The 13,790-nt window shown below is 46.0% G+C and overlaps 1 protein-coding gene across 1 annotated transcript in view; it reads left to right on the top strand.

Annotated features, from left to right (window-relative positions):
- TUBG1 (tubulin gamma 1) overlaps window positions 1-13,375 on the top strand; it is a 363,160-nt gene extending 349,785 nt beyond the window's left edge. Inside the window, exon 11 of the mRNA XM_030221259.1 lies at window positions 12,938-13,375. Within this exon, the coding sequence (XP_030077119.1) occupies window positions 12,938-13,135 (198 nt within the window). The 3' untranslated portion in view covers window positions 13,136-13,375. The remainder of the gene's footprint in view (window positions 1-12,937) is intronic.
- Window positions 13,376-13,790: the final 415 nt, after the last annotated feature.

The raw sequence follows: 13,790 nt of genomic DNA, 5'->3' as shown, positions 1-13,790 counted from the left end.
GTTTAGAATCCAACTCCAACCCTCCTAGGCCCAATTTTATGCTGTTCCAGGCTGCACTCTCAGCTGTTTTTTTTGTTTCAGGTCAATCTTTATGTCCTCACTGTTGCGAGGTCCAGTTGACCAATGGTTATTGTATTGAGTGAGCCTGGGGGCTAGGGATACTCCACACGTGAGAATATCAGCCTGCTAGTCCTCGGAGAAAGCGAAGTTTCTTACCTGAAGCAGGTATTCTCCGAGGACAGCAGGCTGGATATTCTCACAATCCCTCCCACCTTCCCTTTGGAGTTGTCTTTCCTCTTTACTATTGGATTTAACTGAGGAGCGGAACTGCGCGATGGGCGGGAAATTACATACGCGATTTTTGCTGAAAATTCTCCGGGGGCCGACGTGACGTCACCCACATGTGAGAATATCCAGCCTGCTGTCCTCAGAGAATACCTGCTTCAGGTAAGAAACTTCGCTTTATGGTCAGTGTAACCATCCCTGAAGAGCTTACATTCTGAGCCTCAACACGGAGAGGACTTAAGCAGGATTTCAACTATGTTTGTGATCTATAATTGTTGAGCTGGTTTTGCAGGTATATATTTAGCATATCCTACTATATAAATGAAGAGCACGGCACAGATCACTCCCGACGTCGACGTGGTTAGAGGCAGGACAGACCAGAACGTCCGGGCAGCGGAGAGAACGAGAGCGAGCACAACAGTCCCACAATATTGCATTGTTAAGACACGTATGAGAAAAGCATCACTTATCAACGGATACACTCTGCACTTCTCAGCTTCACGTGTTCCAGGACCTGCACTATTTTACCTACGGGCAGCAAACTTTCGAGGAGCAAAAAAAATGACATCATCTAACTTGGAAGCTGGCGGTTGACTAGCGACGCGCATTAATCTTTCCTTTAGTGAAAGCTCAGCCCCATTTCCCCATTGAAGGCTCGGAGGGCGTGTATAATCGCAGTACCAGATTGGGATTGGAGAATTCGGACTGCTGGGAAATAGCATTGTACAAAAACCGGCGGGAGAGAGAGGACTGGAGTCAAGAGGACATGCTTAGCTTTGAGATTGTGGTCAGAAATGCACCATACAGATCTCTCCTAACCGTTTTCTCCTCCATTAGCCTCCTTCCTTAGCGCACTTATGATTGTATAGGTTCTGATATGGTATATCTTTGGTAGTTTTTTTGGAGGGGGAAATTTATTAAATTCAGCCTATTGAGCAGGGCCAGTGCAAGGATATGAGGTATCCGAAAAAAAAAAATACAAACTTGTGTTCCCCTTTCCCCACCCCCAACAATAATTATGGCCAATCCTCCCAGAATATCCTGGCAAGAACTGGCTCAAATGGATGTGTTGTGCTGTTCCAAATTTTGCTCCTGTTTCTCCATTTTGACCCTAGCCTTGCACACTCTCTTTTACACAGAAGCACACACACACACTTTCATTGTCTCTCTCTCTCACACACACACGCACGCACATATACACACTCTCTCACACACACACACACTTTCTCTGTCTCTCTCACACAGACACATACTTTCTCTGTCTCTCTCTCTCTCTTCCACACACTCACTCTCACACACACATACACACACTCTCACTCTCTCTACATTTCAGAAATAAAAAATCTTGCCCGTGTTAATCAGACACACACACAGGACACGGAGGGGATGGGAGGGGAGGAAAGAATCCAGCACACACACACTCTCACTCTCTCTTAACTGGCTATAAGGAGCGACAGACCCTCCACTATCACAGGGACTCCTAGCACCTCTCTCTCTCTCACACACACACACACACACACACACACACGGGACACTGATGGGAGGGGAGGAAAGAATCGCTGGACATGGAGGGGAGGGCATGGGAGAGAGGAAAAATCGCTTACACGAGAGCCTTCCTAGGGCCCGTTTCAAACGGGCTTGGTTCCACTAGTGGATTTATAAAACATCTTTTTATGTACTAGAGCATAAACTTTTGTTCTAGTTACATGAAAATAGAATAAAAATAAGTTGATTTAGAGTGATAATTTCAGAGGGGGATTTGGTTCCCTATATAGTTAATAGAAGAAGCCAGCAGATGTCGCAGTTGAGTCTACACTTGATACACAGTAGCTACAAACTCAGAAGGCCTAGGTTCTGGTTCATTCCTACTCCTGTAGGCACATGGCTGTGCAGAGTTTTAATTTAAAGACAGCAATTAGCTAAAAGCAAGTTAAAAGTCTTCCTTTATCCCCCTCATCCCTTTAATTTGATTTCTTCTATAAGTGGCCTTCATACTTCTTTTAAGACAAAAAAAAAGGCAGTCTAAGAAGACGTAATGTGCCCAAACTTACTTTTTTTAAAAAAATAAAGCTGTACTGTTTTTTCCTTTTAATAAGCTGACACAATGCACACATCCTGCTGGCTAGTCTGTAGGAACACCTGCAGAAAACTTGCCCCTGGTAAGCTCTGCTCCTTATGTCACACCCTGTTGAATTGTAAATGTGTATGAGCTGGCAGCAGCATTTCAGTTCCTGGCAACCTATTAAGAACAAAAATGGTTCCCGGACAGTGCTTCTCACCTCACTTCCTTTTTCCTTTTAAAAGGGAATTGGAGATTCATTTGAAGAAGCGTTAAACTAGCTCTATTTCCCCTGTAGTTTTTGTTCTATAAGGCCAGTTATCTTTTTTTTTGTTTGGTTTTTTTTTTTTTTTTTTTTTTTTTGGGGGGGGGGGGACATCTGCCTAAGAGGGTTGGCTGTCTGTCACAAAACAGGGCAAGGTGACTGCAAGGAGAAAAATTACATTTGAACACTTGGATTCGATAAGTTTAGCTATAGGGGAGCATGTCAGCCTCACTCAAACATGTGTTTTATATACTCAAGTTCAATAAAATTGCCGGGGGTATCCATGCTGAAAAATAGGCAGTCATAAAATACAGCTCCACTTTTATTTTGAAACAGGCTGGATCAATTCTTAATGTATATGTTTATATAGAAATATAGAAAATGATGGCAGCTAAAGAATTCAGTCTTCCCATCCATACCATCTACTAAGGAAGCTCTACTATCCCTTCCTCTTCCTTAGAGATTCTCTGTGCTTACTTCATACTTTCTTGACTTCAGATAGTCTTCATCTTTGTCACTTCCACTGGAAGTCTGTTCCACGCATCCACCACCCTTTTCGTAAAGAAGTATTCTCTGAGGACAAATGGAACAGAGTATTCTCAGAGTTGGGGTCACGTCATCTGACAGAGCCCTGGTGCATACGCTACCCAGTGTTCAACAAAAGCTTCTAGAAGCCTCTGGTAGGCCGGCATGGTGCATACGTAAGTGCCTTCCTGCCTGCCTGAGGCACACAGAACCCACTGTTTCCTTTTCTCTGTGGAACTGTGAAGACATGTCTTCTATCACAGTGGGATTGATTTACTTTTAAGGTGTTTTTAGTCTCCCTGCCTCTTTTTCTGTGAGTAGTGTGGGATTTATTATTTTTCTGTCAGTTTTTCTTTCCCTCCCATTTTTCTTTTTAGTGTGATCTTTTTCTTTCACTTTTTTTAACGGCTCGTGGCTGTTTTTAGACTTGAGTTCTCAGCTAGGATTTGATTTATTATTAAACTTCATATTTTCATCATTGAGCCATTTGATTTCGCTGTGACTGTTTTTCTTGTGATATCCCAGAAGCCTTCCAGTGGGTTTATAGACTGCAATAGGACCATGTCTGTGGCTGACCCACATGATATGTGCCTAAAGTATCTGGGCCCTGACCATAGAGCCTTTAATTGTTCCTTTTGTGCTCAAATGCAGAAGAGAACCCAAAAAAGTAGAGAAGCCATGTATGAGAGACGTTTCAGCATGCTGAAGACCAATACATCAGCATTGAGAGCATTGGTCCCCGTGGCTTCTGGAGCTGCACAAGGACACTGGTGAGCATCCTCGGACTCAACAACAAGGACCAGCGTGGATTCCGCTTTATATTCCTCGGCACCAAAAGACCCCAATACTGGGCACCAAGCAAAGGCAAAGAAGCACTAGCATTGGCCCTCTTCAGAGCATGGTGCCAAGGAGCTCCAGGGCGGCAGCTTCACTGGTACTAGAAGCATCGGTGCCGAAAGGACTGCTCCCCCTCTGTTGAAGCAATGCCGATGCGCCAGTCTCCACAAATCCAGGACTCCACTCCTGATCCAGAACTGACATCTTCACAGCTGTGTCTCCACACCAGCACCGGCCTTGCCTTTGTCAGTGCCTGTCCTCAAGGAGCTGTTCCGGGTCATGCTGCAAGAGGAGCTGGGCCACATCCTGGTGAAGCACTGCACCAAGGCATCTAGGTTGCTTGCACCAGCTATGATGCCGCTTCAGCCTATCCTGGAGACCCAAGCCTTGCCTGTCAGCCTCTCATCGACACCGGTGCCATCAGCATCAGAGCCGGCACCAACAAAGGCGATGCTCCTCTCCAGCCTGTATAAGTCATTGGTGAGGCCCTACCTGGAGTATTGTGTTCAGTTTTGGAGGCCATATCTTGCTAAGGATGTAAAAAGAATTGAAGCAGTGCAAAGAAAAGCTACGCGAACAGTATGGGATTTGCGTTACAAGACGTATGAGGAGAGACTTGCGGACCTAAAACATGTATACTCTGGAGGAAAGGAGAAACGGGTGATATGATACAGACATTCAAATATTTGAAAGGTATTAATCCGCAAACGAACCTTTTCCGGAGATGCGAAGGCGGTAGAACGAGAGGACATGAAATGAGATTGAAGGGGGGTAGACTCAAGAAAAATGTTAGGAAGTATTTTTTCACGGAGAGAGTAGTGGATGCTTGGAATGCCCTCCCGTGGGAGGTGGTGGAAATGAAAACGGTAACTGAATTCAAACATGCGTGGGATAGACATAAAGGAATCCTGTTCAGAAGGAATGGATCCTCAGGAGCTTAGCTGAGATTGGGAAGCGGGGCTGGTGGTTGGGAGGCGGGGATAGTGCTGGGCAGACTTATACGGTCTGTGCCAGAGCCGGTGGTGGGAGGCGGGGTTGGTGGTTGGGAGGCGGGGATAGTGCTGGGCAGACTTATACGGTCTGTGCCAGAGCCAGTGGTGGGAGGCGGGGCTGGTGGTTGGGAGGCGGGGATATTGCTGGGCAGACTTATATGGTCTGTGCCAGAGCCAGTGGTGGGAGGCGGGGCTGGTGGTTGGGAGGCAGAGATAGTGCTGGGCAGACTTATACGGTCTGTGCCCTGAAGAGGACAGGTACAAATCAAAGTAGGGTATACACAAAATAGCACATATGAGTTTATCTTGTTGGGCAGACTGGATGGACCGTGAAGGTCTTTTTCTGCCGTCATCTACTATGTTACTATGTAGCCTATAAGCTACCCTGGAGATATGGAGAGGTCCCACACCCAAGCGCTCTTACCCAGAACCTGTACATCGATCCAGGAGACAGAGGCAGTTGTACACTCAGACTATTCATGAGGAATACTTTGCAGAGTCTGAATTGGACTGCTCCTGGGGATCTGAGGTGGCACCAGAGGACTTCACAGAGGAAAGGTCCTCTAGCCAGCTTTACAGAAGACCATAAGAATAGCCATAATAGATCAGACCAATGGTCCATCTAGCCCAGTATCATGTTTCCAACAGTAGCCAATCCAGGTCACAAGTACCTGGCAGAATCCCTTCAGACTCTTCTCCTCCACATGAAAGGAGGAGGTCGCCCCCGGAGGAACTCTCGTTTATAGGCTTTTGGAGGGAAATGGTGGAGGCCATTCCCTTTAAGCTGAGGTAGAGGGATGAGCCCAGGGCTGAGATGTTGCTAAGGAAGCTGTGATAGTACCCGTTCACAAAATCCTAAAGGATGCACCTATGAAAAATTGGGAAACATTTTCTCTCTGTGAAGGTTGTTTCTAAGAAGGCGAACTCCTATACAGAGTCCAGAAGGTGGCAGGATTTGAGAATCCACAGTTGCTACACCAGTCCATGGTGGTCTAATCTGCTCTCAAGAGAGCCAGAAGTACAAGGACCCATGCCTCCGCTCCTGCAGGCAGAGATGCTCTTACTCGAGTCATTGGGAGGAAAGTTTTTCAGGGCTCAATGCTTATTTCCTACATACAGACCTACCAACTCTACACAAGCATGTGTCTGAAGTCCTTGGTGGGCACTGCTTGAGATTTCTGTATACGTTTCACCTTATGCAAGCCACACACCTTCACCTGGTAGCCAATAAGCAAAAGGAGTGCAGACATGGTGTCCAGACTTTCCACTATATATATTAGTATGTTCAGATTCATGGCTATTTGTCTTGGACCCTGAGCCAGAGGTTAGTGGACATTCCTTGCCAAGGTGATAATCTTTTTGGGGGCAAGATGGAAGTGGTGGTAGACCTCATTAAGAAGAGAACTGATACCATCAAGTATCTATCTTGGCCCTCTCCTTCAGCGGCCGCCACATCTTGGAAATTTTCGGGTGGGAGTTGAAAGATTGCCTGCTACTCTCAAAGGCACAGGTTTACCCCTTCCTTCCGCTGTCTGCAATAAGCCTACCCTCCGTGTGCCTGTCCTCAGCAGCAATGGACTCAGAAGACCCAATCAGCTCCCATGTCAATGCAGGGGATGGGTTTTTGACTGGCTCCAGCAGAGCATAGCTGCAATAAAAGTATCCATCCTGGTCGCCCTTGTGGTAGGAGGGAGGCAGAATTTTTTCCATGAAAGATGGCCCCTTATAAACTTAGACTGGTGGGTTCTACAAATAGTCCAGGTGGGTGACACCCTCATTTGGGGTCAACCTCCTCCAGCTTGTCCACCGAGGACATCGTGATTGAGCTCTCGGCACTGGGAAGTGATCTAAAGGCCTACGCGGTTGAACCTGTTCTACCAGGGGAAGGAGGGAAGGGATTCTTTTCCAAATACCTCCTTGTGCCTAAAAAAAATGGAGGGATTTCATCCTATCCTAGTCCTAAGGGCCCTGAACAAATATGTGGTCAAAGAAAGTTCAGGATGATTTGTTCCCATGATTCAGAAGAATGATTGACTATGCTCTCTGGACTTAAAAGATGCTTATACCCACATTCAGATACTTCCAAGTCAAAAGAAGTATCTTGGATTTCGAGTGGGGAAACGCCACTACCAGTATAGAATCCTCCTGTTTGGCCTTGTTTCCTCTCCCAGTGTGTTCACAAAATCCCTAACCATAGTTCTAGCATCGCTACACAGACTGGGAGTTCGTGTTTCCCTGCTTGGATGATTGACTGGTCAAGACCACATCAAAGGGAGGTGCTCAAGTATCCTTGTAGAGGACTATTTGGGAGTTGGAAGGAATGGATCCACAGAATCTTAGCAGAAATTGGGGTGCAACACCGGTAATTGTGAAGCAAAATCAGTTCTGGACAGACTTCTATGGTCTGTGCCCTGATTGTGACTGAATAGATATGGATGGACTGGAGTGTAAATTCTAAGGGGCTTTGACATTAGCTTCAGAACTTTTAGTACAAGAACAGTACTGGGCAGACTTCTATGGTCTGTGCCTGAAAATGGCAAGGACAAATCAAACTCAGGTATACCTATAAAGTATTGCATACCAAGTAAAATGAGTTTATTTTGTTGGGCAGACTAGATAGACCGTACAGGTCTTTATCTGCCGTCATGTACTATGTTACTATGTTTTTGGAGCTACTAGGGTTCATCATCAACTACCCAAAGTCTTACCTGTCACCATACAGCAATTGGAGTACATTGGAGCTTTGCTAAACATGGTGCATGCTTGAGCCTACCCGCCTCGGGTATGGGCAGATGCTCTCATTGCCATCACCAATCAGGTTCAGCACAGCCAGCCGGTCACAACTTAGCAGATGTTAAGGTTGATGGACCACAGCGCCTGTCACTCCCATGGCTCACCTCTATTTACAGGGCACCCAGTGAATCCTTGCATCCTAGTGGTTTCAAGTCATGGGGAATCATGTGGCTGTCGTCACCGTTATGTCAGAGTTGACCCAGTCACTTCTTTGGTGGCTGATTTAACCCAAATTTGATCCTGGGACTCCCATTCCAAGACTTTTAGAGATAGGCTGTTAAACAAAATTGTTCTAATTTAGTCAGACAATCAAGGTTGCCATGTACTATGTCAGTAAGCAGGGGGAGGGGGTTTACAGGTTTCTTTGTGTCAGGAGGCGGTCAGGATGTGGCAGTGGGCCATCAGCCACCGCACGGTGCTCTGCGCCATGTACCTGGCAGGGAAAGACAACAGTCTGGTGGACAGACTGAGCAGGATAATGCAACTATACGAGTGGTCTCTCAATATGGGCTTTACCAGCAAGATCTTCTGAGAGGTGGGGCACCCCTCTTGGTGGATCTTTTGCCACTCCTCTCAACCTTCCTCCTGGATTAGGGAGAGGGTCTTCTATACGTGTATTCTCTGAACGACAAAACTCTCTTGAAACTCAAGCAGGACTGGGGAAGCCATGATTCTCATTGACCAAATCAAATGTGGTCCCTCATCTTCTGGAGGTGTCTTATTTTTATTTATTTATTTGTTGCATTTGTATCCCACATTTTCCCACCTATTTGCAGGCTCAATTTGGCTTACATAGTACCGTGATGGCGATCGCCAATTCCGGTATGAGAAATACAGAGTGGTATTGCGTGAAAGTTCAGAGTGACAGATTAAATTAGGAAGTCAAGGAGAAAGAGTTAAGTTTTGTCCAGTTCTGGTATAAGTTTTGTTGTGTTGCAGGGGTCAGGTATTTAGGTTGGATCGTTATGGTATGCCTTTTTGAACAAGTTGGTTTTTAATGATTTCCGGAAGTTTATTAGGTCGTGCATTGTTTTCATGACGTTTGGTAGTGCATTCCATATTTGCTTGCTTATGTAGGAGAAGCTGGATGCATGTGTTGATTTATACTTTAGTCCTTTGCAGCTAGGGTAGTGTAGATCTAGGTATGTGCGTGCTGACCTTTTTGTGTTTCTGGTTGGTAAGTCTATGAGGTCTGCCATGTAGACCGGGGCCTCGCCGTGAATTATTTTATGAACCAGGGTGCAGATTTCGAATGCAATTCTTTCTTTGATTGGGAGCCAATGTAGTTTTTCTCATAAGGGTTTGGCGCTTTCGTATCTCGTTTTTCCAAATATGAGTCTGGCTTCGGTGTTTTGTGCAGTTTGGAGTTTCTTAATGATTCGTTCTTTGCATCCGCATAGATTGCATTACAGTAGTCTGGGTGACTTAACACAATTGATTGTACCAGGCTGCGGAATATTTCCCTTGGGAAGAAAGGTTTTACTCGTTTGAGTTTCCACATTGAGTGGAACATTTTCTTTGTTGTATTTTTCGCTTAGCTTTCTAGCGTGAGATTTCGATCAATTGTAACTCCGAGAATTTTCAGGCTGTCTGAAACAGGAAGGGTGTAGTCTGGGGTGATTATATTGGTGGGTTTGTCCGTGTTGTATTGTGATGAGAGGATGAGACAGTGTGTTTTTTCTGCATTGAGTTTTAGTTGAAATGTATCCGCCCATGAGTTCATGATTTGCAGGCTAAGTTTGATTTCGTTTGTGATTTCTGTTAGATCGTGTTTGAACGGGATGTATATCGTGGAGATTGACCCTCCTAATGCAGAAGAAAGGGTTTCCTCTCCTTCCCAACCTCCAGTCCCTGACCCTCACAGCTTAGATGTTAAGAGTATAAATTTTCTTTCTTTTAATTGCCTGAGGGTGTCTCCAGGATTCTGCTGGCTTCCAGGAAAGACTTCACTAAGGTGTTGATCCTTTAAGTGGATGAGGTTTGCTGTCTGGTGTGATGGAAAGGCCCTAGATCCTCTCATGCCCTACACAAAACCTGCTTGAATACCTTCTACACCTCTCTGAGTCTGGTCTAAAAAAACAACTCTGTAAAGGTTCACCTTATGGCGATTAGTGCTTACCATTACCGTGTAGAAGGTAGGTCCATTTCTGTACAGCCTCTAGTTATTTGATTCATGAGAGGTTTGTTGTTGACAGAGCCCCCTGTCAGACCTCCAGCAGTGTTATGAGACCTCAATGTCATCCTCACACAGCTGATAAAAGCTCCTTTTGAGCCTCTTGACTCCCTGCCATCTGACATTCCTGACCTGGAAGGTCTTGATTTTGGTGGCAGTCACTTCAGCTGCAAGCCCTAGTAGCTCATATTAAGTTTCATCATAATAGAGTAGTCCGCACTCATCCTAAGTTCTTTCATAAAGTCATGTCCGTTCATCTTACTCAGTAAATTGTTCTGCCAGAAATGTTTCCCAAAACCTCATGCCCATCTTAGCAAAAGCGCACTGCATACCTTGGAACTGCAGGCAAGCCTTAGCCTTCTATCTGGAGTGAACTAAAGCCCATAGACAATCCATCCAGCTTTTTGTTTCTTTTGACCCAAACAGGATGGGGTAGCCGTCGGTAAACATACTTCATCCAGTTGGCTGGCAGACTGCGTCTCTTTCACTTATGCCCAGGCTTGGCCGACTCCGAAGGGTCATGTCACAGCTCACAATGTCAGCCATAGTTGTGTCAGTAGCCCACTTGAGATCAGCCTCTATTGAAGAAATTTGCAAATGTGGTCTTCATGCCACACATTCACATCTCACTACTTCTTTAAGCAGAATACCCGACGTGATAGTCGGTTTGGTCAGACAGTTTTGCAGAATTTGTTTAATGTCTAGAATCCAACTCCACCCTCATAGGCCCATTCTTTCCTTTTGCACTGTCACATCAGGCCTGTTTTGTTGTTAGTGTTGTTCATTCTTCTTGGCCTCACTGTTGCAAGTTCCTATTGACCGCTCTTTGTCTTCGGTGAGCCTGGTAGCTAGGGATTCCCATCTGTGCGAATACTCTGTCCTGCTTGTCCTCAGAGAAATCAAAGTTATTCAGTTGTAACAAGTGTTCTTTGATGTCAGCAGGACAAGTATTCTCACATTCCTTTCCACCTTCCCTTTTGAGTTGCATTCCTTGTGATTTTTTTGTATCTAACTGTGGGTCCCACATGACTCGAACAGACAGGAAGGCACTTGTGCATGTGTGGTGTGGGCCTACCAAAGGCTTCTGGAAGTTTTTGTTGGAACTCTGGGTAGTGTCTGTGCTGGGTCTCTGTTGAATGATGTTTAACAGTATTAGCAACTGTTTGGAAAGAGTGAAGTATAAGGTAACAGACCATTCTGGTAATAACTTATGTTCATTCAGTCATCACATTGAGTTGTGTTGGCAATTAATTGTGTGGCTCATTTGTTAATTTTTGTTGTGCAGCCTGCTAGGGACATTCATGTGGGTCCTCTGTGTATAAAGGTTGCCTACCCTTTCAATAGACAATCTCAGCAGACAAAAGAATTTCAAATGACAGACTTGTCGTTTCATGCACATTTTGCTTATGTACTTTGCCATTTTATTATGTGGATTTCAGGTTTTTATTGTAACCACTAGTAAATAAAAAAAAAAAGCCCGTTTCTAAAAGAAATAAAACGGGCGCTAGCAAGGTTGTCCTCTAATGGCAATTATGTTTTTAAGGGAACTGTTAGGAGAGAGTATGTGTGAGAGAGAGTAAGTGGGTATGTGTGAGAGAGAAAGAGTGTGTGTCAGAGAGAGAGAGAGTGTGTGATTGAGAGAGAGACAGAATGTGTGTGTGTGTGTGTCTGTCTGTGTGAGTGAGAGAGTGTAGTGTGTGTCCCGTGTGCACCAATTATGCTCTCTCTCCCCTGCATTCATCCATATGCAGCAAACGTCCTCTGTGCCCTGCCCCCTTCATCCATCCATGTGCAGCAAACGTCCTCTGTGCCCTGCCCCCCTTCATCCATCCATGTGCAGCATCTGTCCCCTGCCCCCTCCATCCATCCATCGTGGTGCAGCAATTCTCCTCTGTCCCTTGCCCTCCCCCCCTACATGTGCATCAACTCTGCATTCTCCCCTGGCCTCGCCTCCATCCACCCATTTCCAGGGCCCACCTCCCTCCATCTCTCTCCCCTCTGAGTTCTAGGCCCCCTCCCTACCACTGTGTGCCCTCCCAGTTCCAGGCCCCCCTCCTCTTTGAGTTCCAGGACCCCCTCCCCTTCCCTTTGAGTTCCAGGACCCCCTCCCCTTCCCTTTGAGTTCCAGGACCCCCTCCCCTTCCCTTTGAGTTCCGGGATCCCCTCCCCTTCCCTTTGAGTTCCAGGATTCCCTCCTCTTCCCTTCGAGTGCCCCCCATTCTCATTCGAGTTCTACACCCCCGCGCCTCCCTTCCTCCCTCCCCTTCAAGTTCCAGGACGACCCCCCTCCGAGGTCCACGCCCCCCTCTCCTCCGACTTCCACGCCCCTGCGCCTCCCTCCCTCTCTCTCTGTGCCCTCCAAGCCTGACCTGTCCTCCGGCAGCCCCTCGCCTTCCTAAGTGCTGGCTGTATGTTAAAAATTCTTACCTTGGGGTGCGGCGTCCACAGTGAAGGCGAGCGGTGCTTCAAACTGCCTTCACATGTGTCTCAGCTCTGCCTCTTGTCCTGCCCTTCCGGAAATAGGAAATGAGGATGGGACCAGAGGCAGAGCTGAGACACATGCGAAGGCAGTTTGAAGCGCCGCTCGCCTTCACTGTGGACGCCGCACCCCAAGGTAAGATTTTTGAAAATACAGCCAGCACTTAGGAAGGCGAGGGGCTGCCGGAGGACAGGTCGGGCTTGGAGGGCACAGAGAGAAGAGAGGGAGGGAGGCGCGGGGGCTCAGAGTTCCCTCAAGGGCGGGGCGATTACGAACACTACACGGCTTCGCTGCCACGGAGTCAGCTTTAGAACGTTGGAGGTGCGAATTATTAAATTAGATGGTGTATCCAAATCTAGGTAGTTAAATGAAGAGTTTGGTTACATAATGAAGTCATCCTTCCCTCTTGTGCTCTGAGTTCTGTATGTTCATGATGTTCCTTCTCCTTAAAATGCAACTAGCCGTACCATAGGAAACTGGTGTAATGTGATTTCATATTAATGGTCTGCATAACCTTTTCACCTGACAGCTGTTTGAGAGGACCTGCAGGCAGTATGACAAGCTGCGGAAGAGAGAGGCCTTCCTGGAGCAGTTCCGCAAGGAAGACATATTCAAAGACAATTTTGATGAACTTGATAACTCCCGGGAAATAGTTCAGCAACTTGTTGATGAGTATCATGCCGCCACACGTCCTGACTATATTTCTTGGGGCACACAGGAGAAATGAGCCAAAGTGTATTTCATATATATATATATAGGGGAGTACAATCAATCATGTAAATACCTTTTATTTACTGTTCTCATAATGTGTACTGATCGATAAACATGTTGAGATGTGAAGGAAAAGATGAAATATCTATTAAGTGGACTAAATTTTAAGCTTCACCCTTTGAAGCTCATCTGGCTCTTCCACCATTCTCTTGGTGCCAACTCTGCAACAGGTACCTGGAGAGTAGGAGAGAGCTTTCTTGGGGGGGGGGGGGGGGTGCAGGGGCTCTTGTAGAGAAGATTAGTATCAGATGTAAGAATAACTGCTCCCCAGTGTGTGTGTGTGTGTGGGGGGGGGGGGGGGGGGGGAATTAGATTAATACATTTTTGTGATGTTGCATTTGGGTAACAGTTATTTCTTTTTGAAATGTAATTTGATATTACGGTGTTGACTGACTTAAAATCTGAAGTGGGGAAATGAGTTACTTTCTCTTTCATCTCTGCATTAACTAATAAAAATTTTTCCCATAGAGACACATTTCCTAACTGACTCATGCTGCAGTACAGAGGTCTTATTTGCAAAGTAAAATTGAAACATTGCACTGTTTTGGTGGTACAAACAATTTTGTAAAAGGAACTTCACAGTTAGTCAGTGGTGTGCTGGTAAATGTTTA

This window comes from Microcaecilia unicolor, chromosome 12 (assembly GCF_901765095.1).
Source record: "Microcaecilia unicolor chromosome 12, aMicUni1.1, whole genome shotgun sequence".
Classification (NCBI taxonomy): Eukaryota; Metazoa; Chordata; class Amphibia; order Gymnophiona; family Siphonopidae; genus Microcaecilia; species Microcaecilia unicolor.
This window is presented reverse-complemented; position numbering and strand designations above follow the sequence as displayed.